This window comes from Magnolia sinica, chromosome 2, assembly GCF_029962835.1.
Source record: "Magnolia sinica isolate HGM2019 chromosome 2, MsV1, whole genome shotgun sequence".
NCBI lineage: Eukaryota > Viridiplantae > Streptophyta > Magnoliopsida > Magnoliales > Magnoliaceae > Magnolia > Magnolia sinica.
The window spans coordinates 121,964,174-121,991,526 of record NC_080574.1 but is presented as its reverse complement, the minus strand read 5'-3'; the positions used below and the strand labels follow the sequence as shown (position 1 = coordinate 121,991,526).

At 38.8% G+C, this 27,353-nt stretch overlaps 1 protein-coding gene and 1 long non-coding RNA gene across 3 annotated transcripts in view; both read right to left on the bottom strand.

Annotated features, from left to right (window-relative positions):
* Positions 1–261: 261 nt before the first annotated feature.
* The window catches only part of LOC131237511 (chaperone protein dnaJ GFA2, mitochondrial), a 40,508-nt gene continuing 13,416 nt past the window's right edge, over positions 262–27,353 (bottom strand). Inside the window, exons 7-18 of one of the 2 annotated variants that reach the window (XM_058235332.1) lie at positions 18,519–18,635; positions 16,039–16,089; positions 15,845–15,932; positions 15,502–15,566; positions 15,327–15,401; positions 9,667–9,739; positions 5,943–6,034; positions 5,780–5,851; positions 1,496–1,552; positions 1,217–1,265; positions 798–864; positions 262–636 (exon numbers count right to left, since the gene is read on the bottom strand). In XM_058235332.1, coding sequence (XP_058091315.1) covers positions 537–636; positions 798–864; positions 1,217–1,265; positions 1,496–1,552; positions 5,780–5,851; positions 5,943–6,034; positions 9,667–9,739; positions 15,327–15,401; positions 15,502–15,566; positions 15,845–15,932; positions 16,039–16,089; positions 18,519–18,635 — 906 coding nt within the window. In that variant the 3' untranslated portion in view covers positions 262–536. The remainder of the gene's footprint in view (positions 637–797; positions 865–1,216; positions 1,266–1,495; positions 1,553–5,779; positions 5,852–5,942; positions 6,035–9,666; positions 9,740–15,326; positions 15,402–15,501; positions 15,567–15,844; positions 15,933–16,038; positions 16,090–18,518; positions 18,636–27,353) is intronic. The other variant, XR_009167291.1, reaches the window with a different exon arrangement.
* Positions 5,338–5,769, bottom strand: LOC131237512 (uncharacterized). Its single transcript, XR_009167292.1, has 2 exons — positions 5,515–5,769; positions 5,338–5,477 (listed from the first exon to the last, which is right to left on the bottom strand). It is a non-coding gene; the product is annotated as an uncharacterized LOC131237512 (long non-coding RNA).

Here is a 27,353-nt window from a genome sequence, read left to right as displayed (position 1 = left end):
TGCAGCTCTTATGTCTATGTAAGCCATATTTTGAGTTCTATACGTCAAATAGTTATTGCCGCACTAAATATTTTATTTAACTATAAATAATGTAGAGTTGATTTAAGTAAATACTCAGTTGAGTCTTTGAGTCAACCCGATCAATCATCTAGCCGTGTTCAGTTTTTAGATTTTTGAACTACACATCAAACCTAAGCCAAATCCCTGGCCCTACAATTTAACCTAACATAACCCAAACTCCACTAAAGAGTAAGGCCGATATTTCATGTCACAGAAGCATTCTAACCTCATTCATTATGATAAATCCATATATACATGTAGATTAACCACTCCTGATTTCAAATGCCATCCATGCCCTTTATAGAAGGGATACAATGTCCCTTTTTTTCTCCCTTGGATGGATATATAGATGAAATACATATCGAACAAAACTAAAGCAAGTAAATAGCAAAAACCTACATTTCTACTACAAAAAATTCCAAAATCGAGCGGGGTTAAAGCTCAAATAAATACCCTAGCCGCAGCCTGGTTATATTCTACCCAGATGCCCCTGCAGCAGCAGCTCCCTTATCGTATTCTCCCTGCTCATCTTTTGCAAATTCTTCAATTAGCGTGCGTTGCCTCTGTGTCAAACTCCTGCAAAACAAAAACCTCCGATCAGATGAAGACTGAAATCCAAGATATCTTCAAGAAAACACCATCCCTGGAAACAGAATTCTCTTCTCACATTGGAGAGCATATAATGCCTTAACAAGGACAGTAGGTGAGAATGACATTTCTGAGAACAAGAAACTTACGTTGGGATGCTGACATTGAAATGGACATACTGATTACCGTAGAAGGTGGAATTTCTGGTTTTTATCCCTGGAGAATGTAAATGGAAAATCACAAACTACATCCTCTCCAAAAATGACTTATCAGACAAACATCCAAGATATACTCTTATAATAAATATGTATCCTGTGGTAAATGATATATCCTAAAATTGATCCATCCTAGCAACCTTACAAGCACAAAATAATATTAGTGGTAGTAATAATAATAATAATAATAACAATAGTAATAAATATGACATAAAATCCAAGCAAGCGATCAAAATGAATTTGAAGCATGAAGACGGCAAGAACAAAGTATGGCTTTGCATGAAGAATGTCCTTGTATTGAGATAAGAAGAAAGAAAAATGAAAATAGTGAGCCATATCCGGGTGCTCCTCACCTTTTCCCTTCAAAACGACCTTTTGACCAGGCTGAGTACCTTGCTGAACCTGAGAAAATACGAAAAAGTTATTCATACCAACTGACAGTGAATCAAATGATCGACCCTCTATTCTCCTTTTCTTTGTGTTTTTTTCTTTTTTTCTTTTCTTTTTTCAAGGAAACCCCCAATACGAATTACATAGCAAAGATGGACACCATGGATATTATTGGATGGGCATATCTGCTATTAAAGTAGGGGGGAAAAACTGGAAAAATCAGATATAGAGATCAAGCTAACCTTAAGAACGACATCTCCGGTAAGAGTTGGCACTTGAATGGTTCCTCCCAAGATTGCCTGCATGCAAGCGACCCAATAGCCTCTATCAGTAAAAGAAGTTAAAGTTGCCTGAAATGTTTTAGAAAGAAAACACGGGGAATTTGGTAAAACCGCAAACCTCTACCATATATAACACAAGCAGCCATGGAGAATTTTACCATGCAATTAGTCTTTAGAGAGTTGTGTGAGGGTATTTAGGTAATTGGCATAATTCTGCATGGCTCAGATTTTACCTGCTCCCAGTCAGTGTCATGAGCCAGATTTTATGCTCGACATATAGTTCACATGCCACACCCATGGGCATACATATAATTTAAAATAAAAAATAAAAAATCCTTGCAATGCACCCATTGGATGATGATTGCCAAAGAATAATGCTGCTGATCCAGACCATTCAATTTGCAGACCACCTGCAGGATAACCCATAGCCCAAAAGACCATGCTGACCAGAAGCTGATAAAAACTCTATCTGGAGTTTGAAGAAAATTGGAGAATGGTTCTGGTAAAAAAAAACACCTAAAGATAGAATGGTTAAGAAACCCAATCTCCAAACTTCTTTCGCATGCCCAGTTTGTGTTGTCGCCTATCAATTGCTTGGTTTGGATTGATAGAAAGAGCTTTTTCTTTTGAAGGATCACAAGAATTTTATTGAAAAAATAGAAAAACAGAGGGATAGGGGTTGCTGAGAAAGCAGGCCGCCTATGCGCCTAAGAAAAGAATATTACAACCCTTAAGAGAATCTACATTAACGGCCCATTCTATGATCGTCTGTTTAGCCTTACGAACTAAGGAATCCACTGATTTGGACTCGTTCCTGAAAGTTCTACAATTCCTTTCTTCCTATACTGCCCACCAAGTAGCTAGGAGGGTTATTCTCCAATTGGAGTTCTCTGCTTGCCAAGGCTGACGCCGTGCCACGCCAACAATAGCCGGTCAGTAGAGTCGGGGAAGGACCAGGAAATACTAAAAGGCCTGAAGATTTGAGGCCAGATTTGCTGAATATAAGGGCAGTGAATAAACAGATGATCTACCGACTCTTCGTTAGCCATGCAACAAAGACATGTTCAGGAGAATCATGCCTCTTTTCCTAAGATTATCGATTGTGAGAACCTTTTTCTTTCCAACCAGCCACCCGAAGAATGAAATCTTAGGAGGGACCGAGTAATGCCAAATCCGATCTGTTGAAATAACTTCTTCGGGGAGGGGTTTGCTGTCCAGGATTTTGTAGAGAGATTTAACCGAAAACGTACCAGATTTTTCAGCCTTCCAAACTAGTTATCTTCACCCAATAGATCCAGTTTGCTGTTGGAGATATGAGTTAGAAGCGCCCCAAATTCAGCGACCTCCCAGTCCTGTAAATTCCTTCTACATTCCGGATTCCAAACCAGTTTCCCACAGATAAAGGAGAAGCAGTTGGCTACAGCAATGGCTTGGTTTGGAGATATACGATAAATATTTGATAAATCCACTTTGAGGGCTGCTTCTCCCACCCAAATGTCTTTCCAAAATTAAACTTTAGCACCATTACCAATAACAAAGCCCACACCTTTGAGGACCTCTTTCATAGAGAGGACATCCCTCCATAGAGCGGAAGCCTCATAAGAAGAAGAATCTTTTGTCCACCGTCCGCCTCTAGATTGGCCGTATTTGCTTTTAATAAACCTGTTCCATTCTCGTTCCCTCAGAGCCATATCCACTTGCCTAAGAGGGCTTGGTTCATTAACTTAGGCTTTTTAACCCAACGCCTCCATCTGATATTGCTTACATACTTCCTTCCATTTGACCAAGTGAAATTTCTTTTTTTCCTCCTTCCCATGCCAAAGAAAGTCTCGTCTTAATTTCTCGAGGATCGCCAGAACCGAAGCAGGGCATTTGAATAATGACATAAAATATAGAGGAAGGTTGGATAACACTGATTTTATAAGGGTGATGTGGCCCCCGAAAGATAAATAACATATCCCTGATAACATTTACTAAATGGTACCTATTGCAAATTGGAACCAGCCTCATCTTCCTTTCCATATCCAACACACATGAGAACCAGTATAAGGATGCTTCTGTCTGGTCTATCCATTCAAAACAAGCTAAACCCTTCTGGTGTCTGTACTGTCTTGTTTTCTTTTGTTTTTGGTTCTGCATTGGGTGGCTAGGTGGCTGTATTTGTACTGTGAGTTTCCTCTTGAGGGTGTTCGTGTTCTCTTCCTTTTGAATAAAGTAATTACTTATTCATCACAAGCAAAAAAAAAAAAAAAAAAAAAAAAAAGAAGAACAAGAAGAAGGAAGAGGGAAAGCAACTAGTATGTTGTGTTTTGATCATAATAAGTACAACTTGCGGTGTAATTGAAGGTTCTAGGTTCACACTAGGTGCAAGTGCCCTTGGAAGGCCTGAAACGCTTAGGCACACAGCTGGAGAATCCATTAACAATTTTCTATCTAAATTTATTTTATATCATGCACATTACATATAGACAAATACATACACTATTTTTTTCATAATAGTTTTACCTCTAACACTAATTTTAACCCATCGGAATAAGACAAATTTTATGTGATTTAGACAAATAGATAAGAGTGAAAGACACCACTTCCAAAAATTTACATCCACTAGAACATTAGAACAGAACGACAAACTGTTCCATTTACACTAAGGGGTCGTTTGGGTGTGCGCAGTCGGTGGTAATTAGTGTCAATTGGAATCCAATTCACATTGAATACACCAAAAGCCCCTTATAATTAAAAAAAATAAAAAAATAAAAAAAATAAAAAAAAATAAAAAAAAATCACAACAAAACCATGTGATTCCATTTTCACATGGTTTGGTTGTGTTTTGATCATAATAAGTACAACTTGCGGTGTAATTGAAGGTTCTAGGTTCACACTAGGCGCAAGTGCCCTTGGAAGGCCTGAAACGCATAGGCACATGGCTGGAGAATCCATGAACAATTTTCTATCTAAATTTATTTTATATCATGCACATTACATATAGACAAATAAATACACTATTTTTTTCATAATAGTTTTACCTTTAACACTAATTTTAATCCATCGGAATAAGAAAAATTTTATGTGATTTAGACAAATAAATAAGAGTGAAAGACACTACTTCCAAAAATTTACATCCACTAGAACATTAGAACGGAACGACAAACTGTTCCATTTACACTAAGGGGTCGTTTGGGTGTGCGTAGTCGGTGGTAATTAGTGTTAATTGGAATCCGATTCACATCGAATACACCAAAAGCCCCTTTTTAAAAAATAAAAAATAAAATCACAACAAAACCATGTGATTCCATTTTCACATGGATTCCGATTACCATCGATTCACCAGTCACAATCCTCTCTCACTTTCTCTCAACCAATGCATCAGGCTGCCAAACACATTCAAATGAATTCCAGTGGATTCTGATTACGACTGCTAAAGACAATTGGTGATTCCAATTCATTTGGACTCCATGGTAATTGGCAATGCATATCGAATACATGCTCCCTAATGACGCCTAAATCCAATAGAACACCGTTTCAAGGAAATTGCAAAGTAAAGCCTATGAAACTAAGAAGCAAGTTATGCACCTAACCATCTAATGATCAATCTAGTAATCAACTAATCATTTTAACCAAACCATTCATCAAATTACTAAACTAGCTGCCATAATAAAAAAGCTAAAGCCACTACTGTCTTTTTTAAAAAAATTGTTTTGAGTTTAAAAACTTAAAAACCTATAGTCCCAACAACCTTACAAAAGCAAATTCATGTCAAAAGGCACAAATCGAAGCTCAAATTACTTCCTAGAAGTCCTATGAAGTGATCTTAAACCACTGAAGATCTCATAATTGTATGAAAAATCTATGAAATTTGGGAGGAGGTATTTTACATGAATCAAATCCTTGATCCAAAAGTAATGGGAAAAAGTGTTCCAAGAGGGGTTTGCAAGCCCCATTGAGACTCTCCACCCTTAGTGGGTGTCAAAATACCCAAATACCCTTTCTGAGGTACCCATAAGGGTACTTCATGTCATTTCAGAGATGCACACAGGTTACCTAGAAGCTAGGTGAACACGTAGGCATTAGAACCTCCCCTAAGGCCCAGGTAAAGCGCAGGTGGCCCCATGCCTCAGGCATGCATCTAGGCTTAACTACACGGGAAATTTGGGAATCTTAGCTCAAATATGATCCGCAATAGTAGAATAAAACACTAACATATTCTCCACTTCAAACCAGACTTAAAGAAATTAGAGCAGCAAGCACCTGAGTGATGCTTATAACAGCATCTACATGGATGTCTGGACCTTCTCTTCGGAAAACTGGGTCTTCCCGGACCTACAAAAAAAGTTTAAGGTAATTAATTCCAGTGTCAGCTTCCAAGCAAAAGAAACTGGTTTCAGCTAAAACAATGAAGCAGACGAGTTACCTTGATTGTAACAAAAAGATCACCAGGTTGATCGCCATCAGGATCGGCTCCGCCACTTCTATATACCTTTATTGTTTCATTATCATCCACCCCTGCAAAAACACAATGAACAAAGAGAAGTTAGTGAGTATACTATCAGGCAATGAGATTGCACAGCAAGCACTAAAAGCTTATTGCAGGAGTCACTTCATTTCTCTACATTGCATTTCATCCCTCGGATACTGTAGATGAAAACAAACAAGGGCATCTAGGCAATCAACTCTGACATTATATAGTGAACAATAGTTCATGCCATGAGGACTACTTCAGAGGCCATCTGGATGCATGGAAGATGGGGAATGGAAAGGATCTATCATGGAATCAGGAGGTTCCATGATTTAGCACACCGTATTTTGATGGAAGTCATCTTACAGAGGAAGCTCATTTCTATAAAAACCCAGATAATCCCTCCCTCGTGTTGTGAAAACACAACCTTATAAGATGAAGAGACATATTCAGTGCAAAAGTTTGTTGTCTACATCTTTAAATGCTTAAAAATCAAGGCCCATCAGAGCAATCAGCTAATCATCTTTGACTTGTTACTAAACTATGATTAGTTGCCTAAAACAAATGGTTGGGAATAAATCACAACAGTCTGAAATAACATCGCTAGATGGAATGGATGAGATTATCCAATCTTGAGAGTTTTGTCGCATTAGACATGGATGGTTGCTCCCATTGTATCAACAGTTTGAATCACTTAAATGAGCTTCCCACTTCCACAAAATGGATGCATTAACAAACCATTCATGGGGCAGGGTGGCTTTCAATATTGAGGTATCACGTTCAGGCCCAGCTTATCTATCATCAAAACCTTATCCAACTAAATGGGATCAGCTACACGAATCCTGTTATGCCATTCCGCTCTCAATCATGGACCATATCCTCAGTTAAGCCATAGGTCCAAAACTAAGTCCTTTTCTTACAACATCCACCCACATCCTTTTGGGACTTCCCCTTGCTCTTTTAGAGCCTTCCACTTGAACCAATTCACTCCTAAGTCCTAACCAGTGCAGCAATTGGTCTCCATTGCAGTTGGCCTAATGATCAAAGGCTACTTCTCCATTACCCATTGGTGATACTCCCATGTTCCCTCAAATGCATTCACTCCAAATTCTATCCTTCATTGCCTTGCCACTCATCCATCTCAACATCTTCATTTCCGCAATGCTCATCCAATGAACATGTTGTTCCTTGACCGCCCAACATTCTATCGAAAATAAAAAATAAAAAACAGATGCTGATGAGTGGTTAGCCCTTTTCTCTGGGACACTGAATTCCAAGAATAAAGCATCTGGAACACTGAATTTCATGAAAAAGCAGGAAAAAAGATGCCGATAAAATGGTTAGCATTACTGTGGTAATGAATCTATTGATTACCAGAAGAAAATATCATGCTCACGTACATGACTGATCCCAGAGTATTATAAGATTGGCTAGAGTCTCTTAACCCTACCCTTGCTATTTGAACATAACCAATTTCAATAACTACATGGAACTTCAGTAACTACATCGAAAAGAAACAGCCTGAAGCTACAAAGACAATGCTTGCTCAGGAAACAAGAAATGACTCGACCGAAACAAACTTCTGAGAAGGATTTCGCAGCATGAGCAGTAGTAGCCTACATGAAGACAGTAATGCTCACCGGCCCAATCTATCAGGAGCAGGCATCAGCAGCATTATCAGTATAAACTACATACAGGAAGTTCAGAAACTAAAGATGCCATATGGGTCACAGTTTCAGTTTGCTGATCAACAAGCAAAAGAAACTAAAGATGCCATATGGCTCACAGTTTCAGTTTGCTGATCAACAAGCAAAAGAAACAAAATTGAATGGCAGACGCATAATGCTAGCTTCTCGGTGCTCACCACTGATGATAAAATCATTATAGTGCGCATGCCCACAGATGTACAACTTCTAAAAGAAATGTCGTTGGCAGGTCAGATGCTTCTGGCCAACCAACATGAGTCCACTGTGCAAGAGGACCAGTTCTTCAGAAAGCATAAAAGACAGATGACACAAATTGCATGAAACGCATCCAGGGATGATGCAAGGGGGCAGGTCCTATCCGTTTGTCAATCCATAATCTTTGGCCATCGGGCTGCCTGATTGAACTGTGAGCCCAAAGATCCAATCAGATGACATATATAGTGGTCTGATTGACCTTTGGGGGGCCAAAGGACAATTGCACAATTCTATCACTAACTGTATGGTCCACTAGTTCCATTGGTCAAGCGGTTAAGCTTATTTCCTCTTAAATTTGGTTAGCCTCCTATTTTATGATTAGACTCCTTTAGCAAGTAATAGTTGGAACCTTATTTAAAGCGAACGTCTCAAGTCCAACTGGTTGGACAACATTTTACTGTCTACCCAATGAATAAATTCCATTCTATCGTGTTCATGTCGCACCAACCCTACTAATACGCTAGGCCAACCACAAGGATCACCTTGTGTAAAAATCAGCCTCATCCACTCATCAGTCATCAGGTAGGCCATACCATAGAAAACGAATTTTGCCATTTGATGAATAACAAATACAGTGTGGTCCACTCAATGAGTGGACATGGCAGATTTTTTACAAAGTTGATCCTCATGATGTGGACAACCTATTGCAAGGGTTGGATTTTGTGCACACATGAAAGGTCGGAAGTTATTCGCTGGGTGGATGATTACTTGTCATCCAAAAGGTTGGACTTGAAACCTCTTATTTAAATTAGGAAAGTTAGTACGTGCATGCCATATATAGGCATACATATCCGTGAAGAGGCATGGTTATTTTGATGATTAAAAGAATTCTTCTTTAAAAAAAACTGGGATGGGTTAATCTTGTGGGGTGTGATGCTCCTTTAATATAGAGGTGTGACACCCTATACTTATTCATTCGCCTATTCTTCACTAATTTCCTACCTTCTTCACTTCCTACAAGCAAACGCTTGCATTGAGATCAACATTGAGTTACAAATCTGGCATCTGAATTTGTCCTCGTTCAATTTTGGATCAATTTCTCTTCATCCTGTTTAATTTTAGGCATTGGAATCATACCAGATTGGGTGAGTAAATGGAACATTAATTCCAGTATATAATCGTTGTTTGATTACATACTTGATGGGACTGCATTACACCAAGTCTGTTTGTTTTGACATCATTCCCATGAAAGTTAGTCACATACTGTTGGTACAAAGTTGCATGATTATAAGGTGCAGCACTGTGGTTTTCTTAAGACCTATGCATTCATGCACAATGGTAATAGGATTGGTCTGAGGTCCCGATGGGAGTTGATCCATTAGAGGAAAAAGGTTCAAGGTTCTCACCATGACTCAGAAAAAAAAAAAAAAAACGAAGCATAAACTCATGTTCCAGTTGCACAACAGAATTTGACAAGAGGCATGTGCATGCCAACAACTATGGAAAATGACAAATCTCAAAGAAAGTGCAAAGGACAACAAGCAATAGGATGTTCAACAAAGGTAATGGAGACACTGCAGGAAAAGTGATTGCATGATGAAGCAAGAGAAAACAATGCAAACTGCTATAAAGCCATAGAGGATTGCATGATGAAGCAAGAGAAAACAATGCAAACTTCTGTAAGGCAACATATAAAAGAATAATAAAGCTAAAAAATTGTCAACGATGCATGTCAACATAGCCACCACAAATGTCCAAAAGAAAAACTTCAAACATACCAGGCACCACATCTAACTTGACTGATTTTGTTCCTCTCACAACTCGGTCTCCCTTGCATGCCTTGCAGAAGTTCTATACATGAATTATATCAAGTTAGAAACTTAAAGAACCAGCTTTCACAGAGGCAATAGCCATCATGAAAATCAGCAACCCATATATGAAATTAAGAGAGTCCAAACAAAGAACAAAGAAAATAAACTGGGAGCATTTGATTCACGATAAGTCATCAAATACAACCGGTGTTCCAAATATTGGCGATGTTGTTAATAATATTGCTAGGTCAGCGATATTGAAATTGTTGGCAGTTAAAAAAATTTCCAAATATCACCGATACTTTCGACAATATTATCAATATCGGCAATATCTTGAGAAGAATCCCTTATAAAAGTTACCTGGTATCGGCGATACCATGATAATATCCTCAATACCAAGGAAACATCCATAAATATGCGAAAATTGACAGAAAATTGGAAATTTGATCAAAACCCCAAAAAATCTCCATTTTTTATTTATTTATTTATTTTAATTGTTTCTTAGGTGATTTCAATCACTCTTGGTATTTATTGAATCAAAGTTTGGATTTGGGGAGAAATCTTAACTTGAAATGAAGAAGGGTAGGACTCAAAGGTGATGAAAAATCCATAAAAAAAAATTTCTTCAAATGTAACACTATGGATTGAAATGGAAATCCATGTCTATGCATAATTCTCATGCATTGACATGGATTTGTGAGGGAAAAAAAATAAATTAACATTTAAGTGAAATGGGGGAAATTGGTGAAATCCTAATTTTTTTCATTGTTCTATTGGAAAATGTATTTTTCTTTGTTAATGATCATGGAAATTTTATATATTAATGAGTGTTGGCTGATCTGTTGATTGGCTACAATTCTTATATATTTATATTATGCTAGATTGCTCGACAACACATGGTTAGGCCCCCATAAAACGGAAAGTTTTAGTCTCTCTCTTCTTCTTTTTTTTGCAATGTTTTGATTCCAAGATGTGTAGACATGTCTTTTAGGGCGTGTTTGGTTTTCCAATTTCCTGTGTAATACAAAGTGAATGAGCCATCATTATCATTTCATGCTATTTGTTTAAACAAGAATTATGACTCATAAATTGAGAGTCAAATCACCTACAAAGGAAACAGATAAAGAATTTTGTAATCATTGCATTTTTACAATATAAAACTACCATTTTTACAGTGATGTCTGGGTAAAACAAACAATGGTAGCAAACTCATCATTGCAGTCAAATGTAGGTGATGTCACCATACAATTATATGAGTAAGTAATCATTACCCATTTTCAGCCATTTACCATTGTAATTGGAAAAACAAACACGCCCTTAACATCCCTTGAAGTTTTACTGAAAAATTCCACCTTTTTTCAACATTTCTCCAATGTTTTCCTCAAACAACAATATTTTTCCAAGTATCAGCGATAATATCGACGATACCAATACATGTTTTATGTTTTTGTATCTCCAGTCAGTGATACATGTAACATTTCCCCAATGTTTCCCTCAGACAATGATATTTTTCCGAGTATCGGCGATAATATCGAGGATACCAATACATGTTTTGTATCCCCAGACATTGATACATGTAACAATATTGATACTCTGAAAACTGAATACAAAAGCCCTATGATAATATATATTCAAGCACTCATTGAGCAATGGAAAAAGACATGTAGGAGATCAGCATGTTAGCTAGAGGTCGTTAAGGGTAATGCAGGCCCTAAATGACAAATATTTCCTTCAACCTGATTATTTTCCGCCCTATGGGTAGATCAAGATACTTGGAAGGGAGCTTCCATCTTTCAAGTAGCAAGAAAACATTAAAAATTTTACAGGTAACGTTTGGTTTCCAACCCCCATAAAACTGGGGAGGTAAAATAACATAAAAGGACCCTGACAGCCACCAATTTTTCCAGCAAAAATGATGAAGTTCTTATTTCAGCTAGAATCAGCTAGAGGCAAATCTGGAATGTAAAAAACAGTTTGTCATTTAGGATGGAATGTTTTGGTCACGTCATCATTCCAATTTGATGACCAGTCCAAAATGTTTTGTCCAGAGCAAAGAGGAATTGACTACTGTGGTATTTTTACATAAAAAGATTATGTATATGTTAGAAAACCTAACCGTAGGACTTTTTTGGTTCTGACAATTGAGCGAGCATAGCGCATCCATGACTGAAACCTACCCTTACAAACAAATCAAAGAACTTTGTGGCCGCAGGAAATTAAATTCTGAAGTTATGACTCATGGGAAACCTCCCTCATAATCTGTGGAGTTTTTAATTTGAGATTCAGATGAGAAGGTATTTCAAGTTGGGAGATTTCACAAGTGATGTGGCAAATGACAATGTCATGTAGGTCCATGCAAAAATCCATAGAAGAACAAGGTACTGCTAGAAATTCCATGCATAATCATATAGTTTTGCTTGAGGGACACAAAATTTATTAAAAACACAGCACAAAAAACATACAACAGCAGAAGGTAACAAACCCCAGGAACAGCAGCTACAATGGCAAAAGACAAGATGAAAATAAAATATAACAAAAAATAATACGGCCCAGCCACCACACAGCAGCGCACATCCACAGTACCGAGCTCTGGACTTACAGATCCCATCTTAGCAAGGAAGTTGGCCTTCCCATCGGATTCTCTTGGAATACGCTTGAAGGAGATAAACTAATCCCTACAGATATCATGATGCTCCTCCATGGAGTCCACAATGCATCAAGGACTCCCACTCACCCAACCTATTGCATTGCTGGAGCCACATACTTCCTCCTTCCGAAAGAACATTTGCTCACTGTTTTAAGAATTTATTTCAAAAAGGCAGCAAGAGCCACCCAACCAACTATACAGACTCTGGAAAAAAAATAAAAAAATACAAAGCCCCCTCAAACTTAAAACACATCAAGGAGCCTAATCGCGAAAGAGGATCAGAACTTTAGAGAAAACCACTGCCGAAGAGATCACTGTTGTTGATTGGCGATATACGGTTAGCCCCTCTTGCACTGGCAATCTTATGAAAACAAGCTAAATTGGAGTCACCTTTAATCCATCGATCTTGTGATCGATACCTCTAGAATATCACCTCACGTACGGATCACTTCAAACTCTTTTGCTGTTTCCTCTCTCCTAGAAAAGATTATGTATATGTTAGAAAACCTAACCGTAGGACTTTTTTGGTTCTGACAATTGAGCGAGCATAGCGCATCCATGACTGAAACCTACCCTTACAAACAAATCAAAGAACTTTGTGGCCGCAGGAAATTAAATTCTGAAGTTATGACTCCTTGACAATTCCTCCCCATTGATATCCACCATGTCTTGCTGAAGACAAGCTTTGATCTCGATGATTTCATCAAATACCTTATTTTAAACTTTGAATTTTTCTTTCAAGCACCTTCATTTGGCCCCGAATCAAACTCTCGTGTTAGCTATCACAATGGAGGGCCACTATCTCTCAACTGCAGCAAGAAGCCTAGATGATTGAGCCATATGGCCTTGAAATGGAATGGCTTCGGGCCCCACGTTTCAAACTTGGGTTGCGAATCCAAGCAAAAAGAATTGACCATTGAATCAAGTGAATTGATCTCCATTTAGGGGATGGCCAACTAATTTCCACTAATCGACAAACGAGCTAAAATAACACACACTAGCAGTAATCTGCAACTAGTCAGACTTCTTGCACTGAAATCTCCGCCCACGACCATGGGCAATCCCCAACATGCTTTTACCCTTCCTAGTTCCTCCTAGAAAGCAAGCTGCAACATTGGCTCATTCAGCCCATAAACAGAAGATCGAACCCACGTGCCACCCTCAGAAATTGGACTAAATAAAATCAAAGGCAACCATTTTCACTGCCATGAACAAGGTTTAAAATCGGTGTATTGGGTATCATATCCTTCATCACTGATACGGGTTCGTATCACCCTATATCAAGTTATTTCATGCAATGTGAGGCGAAATAGCCGTATTGTTCATGGATGATACTTGTACATATTGGGCAATACTAACCTATGTAGGACAATACTTTAAACTTTTGATAGGAATCCAGCTTATTTAGAACTGTTTGATGCCAAATGACACCCAGCCCCTAGAGGACCCCCTCTTGTTGAAGTTCCATTGTAAAACCTGACTAATTCCAAATGAGTCAACTGCCACATTAGCCCTACACGTGGGCTCAAGATAAATCGTCATGGCTGCCGCATCACCACCATTCCTGCTCTCTGAGATCTGAACAATACCCTGACAAAAGGACCAACCATTAACCCATTTTCAACAACACCTTGCCCTCGATCTTGAGAACCAATGGCTTTGATCATCAACATGGCCGCATATTTCTAGGTCCACACGATCCCTACCCCTGCCTCTGATCAAGAGCACCCTGTCCCTAGCAAACATAAAAAGGATTCCTTCATCATCCTCTTATCCAGCTCAATGACTTTCCAAATCTAGAGACCTGGAGCCTAGGTTAATGATCACTCATTCCAACCATGCATGTGTAGGCGATTCCAAACCAATTTCCCCCTACTTGTGCATGCTTTTGAGGTGTTCCACGCCTCCACTTTCTCTAGAGCCATAGCTTGGTGCAAAGTTGAATATTTGAAAAAAACCACCATCTCTTCCCTCAAAATTAAACATCAAATGGAAGCCCTTCAGATTGGGTAATCCCCCATGAGCAGCCCTCCCTACCAAATCAAAAGCTAGCTCTTCCAAACTTCAATCAGAAACTTGCTTGTTCCTTGTGTTTAGAATATTGAACTCACACAACTAAACAGATTGCAATAGGACATCGCCTTTATCATCATGCCCAACCAAAGCCTTCCTACTAAACCCAGTTGTAGCCGAGTCCATTGGTTGCTACCTAGCACCTTTACCAAAATCACTAGCCTCACGGCTTGTACACTAGTAACACTACAGTAATCCTCCCTCCAAGCTTTTTGCCACTCATTACTTCTGTTGCTTTGTGTGCATGATCAACATGCCAAAACCTAACGAATGCAGAACTCAGGAGATTTTGAGTCTAGGATTAAAACGACCGCAAATCCCTGTATTTGTAGAGAGCCTCCCTTGGGTCATTTCTAAAGATTTCAAAGAGGATATTAGTAACGAACAGGATGAAAGGACCCTTCTAGAGATTTCAAAGAGGATATTAGCAACAAACAGGATGAAAGGCCCCTTTCTAGATTTACATCCTTTCACAATCTTCCGCCTGTCTTTGCAATCTTAATTCTGCGCAAAAAAAAAGAAAAAAATGAAAAATAATAATAATAATAATATACCGAATGTGGCTGTCAATGGGAACGAGATAATATTTCACCACATGCGTGCAAGCATGCATGTGCAAGTATGCAATCATAAATTGCTGAGTGCAATGGGAACCTGCAGAAATAATCAAAGAGTTCCACAGTTTTATATGAAAATGAAATGCATTACCAATCTTTCCCTTAAAATTTATGTGACGTGGTTAACCCCTTGACAAAGCTTCAAAGACAGAAACCAATATATTCATAATAAGCTTAAACAAAAACAAAAAACAAATTAATGGCAGTTATCTATAGTTCCATGATGTCAGAGGTACTCTGGAAGAATAATTGTTAAATTATGACATAGAAATCAAATAAGATTCTCATACCGTTACAGTTTTCCCAGTACCACCACACTGTGAACAGGTGGACTGCAACCTAAATGGACCCTTTTGCATGAAGATCTGTAGACATAATAAAACATGTCTATAAATGCCCAAAATCACCTCTAAATTTCAGTACAATCAAATGTATATTAACATTACAGTGTTTAGGATATCTGACCATTCCTGAGCCTCTACAAGGTCGGCATGTCTCAGGTCTGGTTCCAGGAGGAACGCCAGTTCCATCTGCGAAAAGCATAATCCACACAGAGTTAGGAGCTCTTCACTAGGTACTAAACTAAGCTTACAGGGCAAAGGAAAGAAACACACAAAAGGATTAAAATGACTAAAGAAAGTGGCCATAAGCTATAATCATCTAAATGATGGTGAACACTTTTTTTTTTTCTGGAGGAAAGGATTCCAAACCACAAGCATCCCCAGGTAATGCGGTTTGGATCATTATAATCTATAATCATCTAAATGATGGTAAAAACATTTTTTTTCGGGAGGAAAGGATTCCATACCACAAGCATCACAGGGTAATGCAGTTTGGAACGTCACAGTTTTTGTGCACCCTTGGACAGCTTCCATGAATGATAGTTCAAGAGTGACCTATACATGATCAATAAAAGGAAGCAAAAGGTCCATAAAATAACTAGAAGCAAAAATCCAAACTAACATATACAAGGTAAGAGCACATCATAGATAGAGAGAAAACCTTGACATCTTGGCCTCCAATCCCTCTTTGATTGAAAATGCCTTTGAAGAACTGGTTGCCAGAACAATATGCCACACCAAAGAAGTAACAAAATCAGAACTACATAACAAGACTAGAAATATACATCCCATAGAAGATAAATGCAGGCATTACAACCCCGTCTATTGCAATTTACAAATGTATTTCTCGCCACATGTCAAAATACACTAATCTAGCAGGAAAATCAACGTTCCATCAGTCATTAAAGTTGGGAAACTGTGTGCATAAAACACTTCATAGGAGAAACGATCTAATGCGCTCAGAGCACAATAAGTTACAGTACTCCTCATAGCATTGGGACACATGGAAAGACCAATCAATCCATCTTAGTCATCTGTTAAATACAGCACACAACTATGGATTACCATGCAAAAATGACACTAACTCGACTGTCCTGGCCAAACCGGTCAACAGCCTATCAAATGGGTGGTCAATAGCATTTATGGAAAAGTGTCCGATAAAAAAATTGAGTGATTATATGTTGGCACCCTTCATGTTCTAAAGAATCACTCCTATCAGGCAATCCCATACATCAAAGCTTGGCAAATGGATGGTGGCAGAAAGGACAACATGTGGATGGATTGGATAATTCAATCAGTGTAATTTTCACATGGTAGTGAAATGTATGCTGGAGCTAATCACAGTCCAGATTGATTGATGACACTGGCAAGTATCCCAATGCAACTAGGAGCACTATAACTCATAGCACTCCGAGAGCACTGGCTCAACTGTTACTACAAGGAAACTCTAAATTTTCCAACATAGAATTCTTCTGATCAGTAATCTGAGAACTGCATCATTGAGCTGCGAGCCTGTTATTATAAAGCGGAAACTCTAAAGGGCCCATCTGGATGTCAGGCAAAAAACGAGGTCAACCCTTTCTCCACATTTCAATGTATAGGAAAAGAGCTCGTAAAAGTAGTAATTTGATGGGAACCACAAAAATGTCCTAAAAGAGGATTCACCCTTTTTCCATGCTCTATTTCTTGGTTCTAAGAGGTAACTTTGTGGGTGTTGCACTTGAAAACATCCCAACCATTCATCAGGTGGACAGAACCATCACAAAACCCTCGAAATTCTAGCTCATGTGATCTTCAGGTGGGCCACAACAGTGCGTCAAATCCAGATCATTCATCTCTTTTTTCCTGCACAACAGTAACTAAATGAGTTCTGCTAGTACACCAAACCCAGATCATTCATCTCCTATCCTGCACAACAGTACCTAGATGAGTTCTGCCACCAATCTCGCCACGCATTGAAATGTGGAAAATGAGTTCAATTCGTTTTTTTTCTAACATGTGAAGGGGCCCTAAATTTGCAGCGTAGCATTTTTCTGATCAGTAATCTGTAGTGTAACATCAAGCATCAGAAATGACAACATTAAAGGTATATTGGGACATAACAGAACTGAATTCTGAAAATTCAGTTCAATCAAGAGGAAATAACAACATTATGTTGATTCTTAGAATTTTCTAAGAAGCGGCCTCATATTGCTTTTACATTGCTTTAACATAACAGCAATTTGCAGCCTAGCCACCAAATGCTGTGGATGATAATTGAGTTTTGGTGATTCCACTTTATTGAACTATTTATCACAATCCAATTCAATAGTGCATCCAAAGTGCAAACAGTCTAAATGTCAGAAACCAGAACCGAAGATGTGGAAGGACAGAAGCCAGACATAGAAGATCAGTCATGAAAAAATGAAGGATAAAACACAATAGTGCTATCCCCACACATGAATAGAGCAATAACAATAGGCAATTAGGTGACCATGGCCCAGGGCAGAAGCATGAAAGAAGTCAAGAGGGCGCTTGCACGCCCCTCATATCAAGTTTGAAAGATGCATGAATAGGTGTGCACATGGCTTGGCTGTTGTATCAAAAGGTATGGGGGAAGCTATCAGGGATGTGCATGGACAAGCTAGAAGAGTGAATGGGGCAAGGCTTACTTTTTAAATGAAATCCTAGTGAGAGAGCAGGTAGTGATAACGGATGCAATGCTGTGCCCATAACCGCTATAATAATGTCAATAGATATCACATGGTTTACCTTACAATTCACATGGAACATGTATTTTAAAGATACTACAAAGTGAGAAAGTATGAAAAACATGAGCAAGCAACAAATCAATGGATCAAAAAACCTGAGAATGTCTTAGCAGAGAAATCTTCTCACAAGTCACAGCCTTTCTAAACTCACATCACAGGAGAAGCCAAAAAGTGTTAATCGTCACCACAGGAAGAACACGGATTTTTACCGTTGTCTAGGAGAATAAAGCATATAACTTATCTCCTTCATATTTTTTCACTTTTGACATCAAACATGGGCCAAACTAAGAGCAGCCTGAGAGAGGTTGAAGAAACTATACTACAAATGAAGAAAAACGTTTAAGGGAAAAAAGAAGAAAATGATTTTGAGTACACAGGTAGGAGTAGTTACATCATTCATTCCACCACCACCAAAAATGTCTTCAAATGGGTTGCCAAATCCAGCACCTCCAAATGGACCACCAGGACCACCTCCTGTAGCAGCTTGTTCAAATGCCTCAGGACCAACCTGAAATTTGCATTTTGCAGAGAGAGGAACTTTAACAGGATACAACAGAATTACAGAGAAAAGTACGAGCTCAACAGGTCAGTCTATATGATTATGCAATACTAAGAAAGTACAACACGATAGATAGCATGCTCAATAAATAATTTGAACAGTAAAGAATGACAATGGAGTTTAGCCATGTGTTATTATTAATTTTTCTTTTTGAAAGATGACAATTTTATTAAAGAAGAAACAGAGAATACAGCCCTAGAAGGGTAAACCTTGCGTCACTTCTTTGGCTGGCCAAAAATACAAAAAACAAGAAGAAAAACCAAAAGGGGTGACAAGGGCCTAGACTATTAGCAATTGTGAGAATCATGTTTCAAAGTTTGTCAATGGAATAGAATCGAGGAAAATTGAGAAGAATATGGAAATGCCAAAAAGAACACTAAGAAAGTAGTGAGGCTAAACTTGAGGTGTATGATGATGCATACAACAGATTGAGGACAAGAAAAGGTGAGAAAAATGTATCCAAACTTGCAAATATGAGAAAAAGAATGGTAAGGATCTAAATCATGTAAGATGCATTAAGAGCAATGACCATAAGGTATGGGTAAGGACGACGACACCAATGAAAGTACAGAAGCTATTTCCAGAACTTGTTAAATGATAAACATCTGAGAACTTAGGGATATAAAGAATCATAAACTCAAATGTCCCATGGATACTTTCTTAGGATAAGGATACCTAATGTAAAGGGAGCTTTGGGAAAGATGAAGACAGGGAAGGCTCTCAGACTAAATGATATACCATTAGAGGTTTGGAAGTGCACGGCGGATATTGGTTTATTTTGGTTGACAGAGTTGCTCAACATGTTTGTAAGATCGAAGTAAATGCCAAACATATGGAGGAGAAGTACCAAGGTTCCTGCTTACAAGAACGAAGGGTGGCATACAAAACTGCACTAACTATATGTTTATATTATGAAACTTTGTGAGAGAGTAATTGAGCAAAGATTAAGGCAACAAGTGTATCAGAAAAACAGTTCAGGTTGAAGGTCAACCATTGAGGCTATTTTCCTACTTAGATATTTGATGGAGAAATATAGGGAGAGGAAGAAGGATGTCCAAATGGTCTTTTATTGACTTCAAGAAAGCATGAGATAGGGTCCCTACTCCCTAGAGAGATCTAGTGATTGTTGGGAAAGAAAGGAGTCTCAAGAGGTTACGTTGACATGATTAGAGATGTGTACAAGGGAATAGCAACAAATGTGAGGACCACCAGTGAAGGGAAGTGAGAAAGCAATTATTGTAGGCTTGTGCCAAAGGTCAATATTGAACCCATATCTTTCTGCATTGGTTAAGGATGATTTGACAATGCATTTATACAAAGAGGTTGACGTTGGCAGGTGCCATAGTTTTGTTTGAGGAGACGGATGGGGTAAACACAAAACTAAACTAAAAATGGATGCTTTAGAATCTAAAGGTTTTAAATCAGCCGGACAAAAACTTGTATATGGAATGCAATTTTAGTGATGATAGGAGTTAAAATTGCTGACAATGAGTACCTTAAGACAACCATTTTCAATATCTTGGGTTGATAATTCATGAGAGCAAAGAGTTTGGGAGGATATTGCCTATAAAATTAGAGCAACGTGGAAGTGGAGATGTATGTGATAGCCTCATACCAATCAAACTGAAGGGAGATTTATAAGAAAGCCGTAAAAGTAGCCATTCTTTTTGGGATGGAATGTTGGGCAATCAAGAAATAGCATGTTAATAGAATGCATGATATTGAGATGGATACCTAGCAAGACAAGGACGGATCGAATTAGAAACGAATGCATTCAAGAGAAATTAAGAGTGGCACCAATAGGTAATACGATGAGGGAAAATAGACTTGGAATTTGGATGGTTTGGCCATGTGCAATCAAGATCAAGAAGACAAGAATAAGATGGTTAGGAGTGAGTTGGTTTAAGTTGAGGGCTCCAGAGTAGCAGGTGGTAGGCCCAAAAGGAAGTGGGTGGGGTCAATAAGAAAAGACTTGATGACTCATGGTTTTAGTGAGGATATGATCCTTGATATAGCGGAATTGCGGAGACTAAACTCAACATGACTTGTCCCAGTTTGTTCCTACTTGGTCAAAATCAAAGAATGATTTGGGTGCATGACTCGTTTTGTTCCCCGCTGGGACACAACCTTATCCTAGCTATTTAGGATTGGTTTTGTCAATATGTTCCATCAATCGTTTGCATCCAAGCAAACCTCCGTATGTCTTCTCACCACCTCAATCAAACTCTTTTAAGCTGTCCTCTAATCCTATTTTGAGGCCCTTAAACCAAGTTATTCAATAACGGCAATTGTGGCCATAAGGCCAGCCTTATTGTTGTGATACAGGTAGGGCTGTACACGAACCGAGTTAGCTCGGTTAGCTCGCTCGACTCGACTCAAAAAAGCTCGATTCGACTCGGTTAGAAACTGAGTTCGAGTCGAGTCAAGCTAATGTTTTGAGCTTGAAAAAATTTCGAACCGAGTTTGAGCTTACCCGAGCTCGACTCGACTCAGATCGAACACCAACTCGAATCAAACTTGGATCGAACCAGTTTGGTGACTCGGTTACTTTGACATTGATGTTGCTCACCAAGTGTTTGATGAAATGACTCAGCGAAGTGTCGGCTAGTGGCAAGGAAGGTATGTATATGAAACAAATACACTGTCTTTCATGATTTTGATGTTGCCTACAAGGTGTTTGATGAAATACTTATAAAACCACTGTTGTTGTTTTACAAACAGTGAGAATTTGAAGGTGCAGTCCATGTGTTTGTGAAAATGCTGCATAGGCGAACTCGGCTCAATCTTGGCTTGAACTGGCCTGAGCTACTGACCGAACCGAACCAAGCTAGCCAATCAGGCTCGAGCCGAGCCGAGTTCGAGCTGGGGTCAGCTAGTGGTCAAGCCGAGTAGAGTTGTGCCAAGCTAGACGCGGTTCGACTCGTGTACACCTCTAGATACAAGCTGTAACAGCCATTAAGGCCTGTAATGGTTGATTTTTTTTCTAAGGGAAAAATGTAAACTGTAATGGTGGCCATAACAATCAACCTTATGATAGTGATATGTGCTGTAATGGTCGTTACGTTCCTACGTTTGCAACCTTCTTTTCGCTTAGCATGGTGCTCATGGTGGTGTAGTTCGAAAAGCTTGATGGCGCCTCTTTATCCTTGCCATCTTCTGGGCCATCTAAAGGGAGAGAAACCTCTAGACTTTTCAAGACTCCCCATCTTCTTATACCCGGGTGTTAGCCCTGATCTTGAGAGACGTCATTGATTGGTCTTTTGGCCTCCCGCCTTCAGATCAACACACCCCTCCCCCTTAGTGTCTATATCGTCAAGGCTTTGTTCCCCGTTTCGAGTTGTATAGTTGTTTTTCTGGTTGTTTGTTTGTTTCTGTTTCTCTTCTTTGTTGTTTTTCTGTTTTGTTGATGCTTTGTTTCTGTTTCTCTCTCTTTTATTTGTTGTTTTTCTGTTTTGTTGGTGCTTTGGTGTCTAGTTTTCTTTGTTTGTTTTTTTTTTCTTTTGTTTTTTTCATATTCTTTTGGTGTTTCTAGCTTTTAATAATATTTTCAATATTATTTTAAAAAAAAGGATATTGGATCCATATAAGCCTGCTATGGGCCTATCCATTACGTGGCCGTATCGGACCGTTACAGGCCTTTTATTTTCAAATCAGGTGTTATGGCCCCGTGTCGCACAACATGCACCATTATTACCATTATGTAACGGCCATTACGTAACCGTTTTTGTATATTATGCCTTCAATCCTCAGTCCTCGTAATGTTTCCCTCATCAAAACCTTCTCTAGCCTTTGTTGTGCATAACCAAACCACCTAAATTTGCTCTCCATCATTTTCTCTCATTGACTGCCATAATATTTTGAATGACTTCATTCTTAATACGATCTTCTTAGTCTTAACTCCATCTCAATGTCCTCATCTCCACATTGCTCGATCTCTGCTCATGTTACCCTCTAATTGTTCAACATGTTGCCCCATCTAACATGGTAGTGCAAATAATTGATTATAAAATTTCCCCATAAGTTTCATTGGCATGTAGTGATCACATAATACTTCATAAACTATCTCCCCTTCATCCACCTAGTTTTAATGATATAAAAAAATTCATCCTCAATTTCCCCATCCTTTTGAATGAGAAAGCCAAGATAGCAAAACTACTGCTTTGAGGATTGCCTTGATCATTGATTTAACTAGAGACTCTCCTCTATTATTGTTCCTACCAAAGTTGCACTCCAGATACTCCAGCTTGGTTCTGCTATTTTCGTGGCAAGGGAAGGGCCTATAAGTACATGGGTGGAGATCGTAAGAAAAGATTTGATGAAATATAAAATGAGGATATAATCCTAGAATGAGTTAAATGGCAAAACCAAACCCAAAATGACTCATCCCAAGTTGTTCATTCTTGGTGATAATTGATGAATGCTTGCACGCTTGACTTGTTTTGTTCCTGACTCAACCATCATCATCACTATCGTGGCCATTTAAGTTCAGTTTTGTGAAACGATGTTCATTCAATCATTCCCATCTAAGTCTCTATCCTTGGTAGTGAGTAAGCCTTCATCTCCCTTCTCAATTCTCACCACCTCAACCAACATCCTTTCAAGCTTTTAATCTCATCCTCTTTTAAGTCCCTTCCATCTGCATCAATATTCCTCTCATTAGAGCCTTCACAGTCTTTGTTGCACATGACCAAACCATCCAATCTACTCTCCATCATTTCTCTTATTGAGTATTGCGATACTTTGAATGATGTCATTATCAATTCTCACCACCTCAACCAACATCCTTTCAAGCTTTTAATCTCATCCTCTTTTAAGGCCCTTCCATCTGCATCAATATTCCTCTCATTAGAGCCTTCACAGTCTTTGTTGCACATGACCAAACCATCCAATCTACTCTCCATCATTTCTCTTATTGAGTATTGCGATACTTTGAATGATGTCATTATCAATTGTATTTTTTCTAGTACCTCCATCTCAACATCCTCACTCTACATCACTCAAATCTCTACTCATGTTACCTTCTAACTCACCAGCACATTGCTCCATGTAACAAAGCAAGTTAAATAATTGTCATATAAAATTTTCACTTAAATTTCATAAGCATGCCATGATCAGTGTTCGAAATATCGATACTATCGGCCGATATTATCGTTATCGGCCCCCAACGAGACGATACCCGGGCGATAACACCCGGAAGATACCAAAAATACAAAAATTTAGATATCGCACGATATCGCCATGCGTTTGGGTGGAGAATAAAAAAAATTTGAATTAGAGAAAAAAAGGAGAAATCGGAGAGTACCCGCAAAGATTGGTGATCGGAGGTGGGCCATTACGATATATCTGTGGGGATTTCTCGGAGATTCTGGCGAGAAATCGGACCAGATTGAGGAACCCCTTCCTCCGGAACGAGAATCGTCGTCGCCGCGATCGTCGGAACCTCCGCGTGCGTGAAGGAGAGGGAAAATGAAGAAGAAGGGCGTGGAGATGGGGTGAAAAGGGGTTTTTGATTGTGCGGTGGGCTATGGAGTACGCTCTTATCGTACTCAATAAACTCAGTTGGGCCAACCTTTAATGTATGTAGTCTATCCACGCCATCCATTCGTTTTCCCATCTAATTTAAGAGGTTGATCCCTAAATTTAGGAATTTTAAGGGCCCACCTTAAAGGAGTCACTCTTTCCACTGTTTTCTATGGTGGGGTCCACTCGAGCTCTGGATCTGACCCATTTTTTGGCTCATGCCATAAAATGATCTCTTCAAATGTATAGACGATGTGGATATAAAAAATACATCATGGTGGGACCCACGTAAGTTGGTCACGTGGCATTGGGGCCGTCAATGACGGAAACAGATTGGATGTGGTCGGTGCTTTGTGGGCCCCACAATAATGTATTTATTTCATCCATTCCGTTCATCCATTTTTAAAGATCATTTTATGGCTCTATCCCAAAAACTAGAGGGTTACAAATCTCAGGTGGACCACACCACAAGAAAACAATAGTGATTGGATATCCATCATTTAAATCCTCCTAAGGCCCACTGTACTTTTAATTTGACATCAAATCTATTGATTAGGTCATAAAGACCGAGATGAAGGGAAAAAACAAATATCAGCTAGATCCAATACTTTTATGGACCCCAAAAAGTTTTTAATGGTCAACGTTCATTCCACACTGTTACCTGTAATGTGGTCCAGTTGATATTGGAATATATCTAATTTTTTGTGTAATATCATAAAATGATATATAACAATAGATGGACGTCATGGATGAAACACATACATCATGGTGGGGCCCACAGAGCACCGACCATCAGCCATTGGCTGGTGGAGTAGCCAATCCGTTTCCGTCAATGACGTTTCCGTCAATGACGGGCGACATGGTACGCTGGTACCGAGTAAACTCTGTTGGGCCACCGTGATTGCATGTGGTTTATCCATGCCGTCCATTCGTTTTTACCGATCATTTTAGGTGTTCAGCCCAAAATTGAACCATATCCACAACTCAAGTGGACCATACCACAAGAAACAGTGGAACTGTTAATTTCTACCGTTGAAACCTTTTTAAGGCCCACAGTGATGTTTGTTTGTCATCCAACTAGATATTTATTTTTTCCCTTCATCTGGGTCTTTATGACCCAATCAACAGATTGGATGTCAAATAAACAGTACAGTGGGCCTTAGGAGGATTTTAATGGTGGATATCCAATCATTATTGTTTTCCTGTGGTGTGGTCCACATGCGATCATATCCCTATAATTTTTTGTATCAGGCACTAAAATGATCCATAAAAATGGATGAACGGAATGGATGAAACAAATACATTATGGTTGGGCCCACGGATCTGAGATGAACTGAAATCACAAATATTAACCTGATTCAAAACTTTTATGGCCCCACGAATATTTCGACTGTGGATGTTCAATCCTTACGGTTTCAGCCCATTTGAAAATTGAATCCTGTTCATTTTTGGCTCTTTGTTCTAAAATGATCTCAAAAAACGGATGGACGGAGTGGATTACTCACAAACATCACGTTGGGCCCCATTTAAGTTTTCAGCGCCGGAACTTCCTGCAAATGGCTTGCGCAAGAAATCCGCGTCCTTGGATTCTCAGGACGCGTAGCCAGACCGGCTACTAAAGTGACGTCACCAAGTTCTGTGTGGCCCACCATGATATATGTGTTGTATCCACACCGTCCATCCATTTGGCTAGATCATATTACGGCACGAGACAAAGAATGGGTCAGATCCAAATCTGGAGTGGACCCCACCATAGAAAACAGTGGGGAGAGGGACGCCCACCCTTGAAACCCTGATCATGGGTCCACTATGATGTTTATCTGAGATCCAACCTGTTTATAAGTTAAGTCAGACATGAAAAAAGGGAAAAAACAACTTTCAGCTTGATCAAAGACTTTTGTGGCCCTTAGAAATTTTTAATGGTGGGCATCACTCTCTCCACTGTTTTCTGTGGTGGGGTCCACTCGAGCTTTGGATCTGACTCATTCTTTTTCTCATGGCCTAAAATGATATCTTCAAATGGATGGACGATGTGGATACAACACATACATCATGGTGGGCCCTTCAGAACTTGGTGACGTCACTTCATATCCCCATTAATCATAAGTATATTTCTCAAAATTTACTTTTTCAGTTATTCTTTGTCTTTTCAATGAATTGGTTGTGTTTTCATACATGACTATAATATATTTATAAATATCATGCATCCAATTTTAATATAGTTGCATTAGTTCAGTTAAACATCGCATGGCTTAGGACCCTATACAAAGGAAACTTATTATGTGTATATTTTTTTTGAGATGATATGATTTAAAAGTGTGTATTAAGGGGTTTTTTAACAATCCCCAAAGTTTCATTAAAAAATTCAACCATTTTCCCAATGTTTCCCTATGTTTCCCAAAAAGTGCGATAAACTATGCGATACAAACGATATATCCCGTGCGATAACCGATACGTATCTGTATCTCAAGGGTGCGATACATTGTGCGATACTGATATTTCGAACACTGGCCATGATAACAATATACTCAAGAAGCATTTCTCCACTTCATCCACCCAGATTCAATTCTATTGGAAACTCATCCCTCAACTTCCCCATCCTAATGAATAATAAATAAAAAGGCCAAGATGACAAAACTAATCACTTTGAGAAATCTCTTTACCATCGATTTTAACTAGAGCCACATCTCTGCATCACTCAATCTCTACTCATGTTACCTTCTATGCCAACATGTTGCTCCCTGTACATAGCAAGTCTAATAATTGTCTTATAAAAAAGTTTACCTTAAGTTTCATAGGCATGCAGTAATCAAATAACACTTCAGAAGCATTTCTCCACTTCATCCGCCTAGCTCTAACTCTATTGGAAACTCCTTAAATAACCGGATCCTTTTAAATACCAAGATAACAAAGCTCACCACTTTGAGGACTCTCTTAATCATTGATTTTTACTAAAGCCTCACCTCTACAACTGTTCCTACTAAAGTTGCAGTAGAAATGTTCCATCTTGGTTATGCTATTTTTAGCCTCTAAATTCTAGTGCCTCACCAACTCGGTATTGTATAAGGATGATTTCATAAGCCAGGGTTGTGAGGTAGACAGATTTTGGAAATTGACAATACTCTAGTAGCTTGCAAGTGCTTAGAT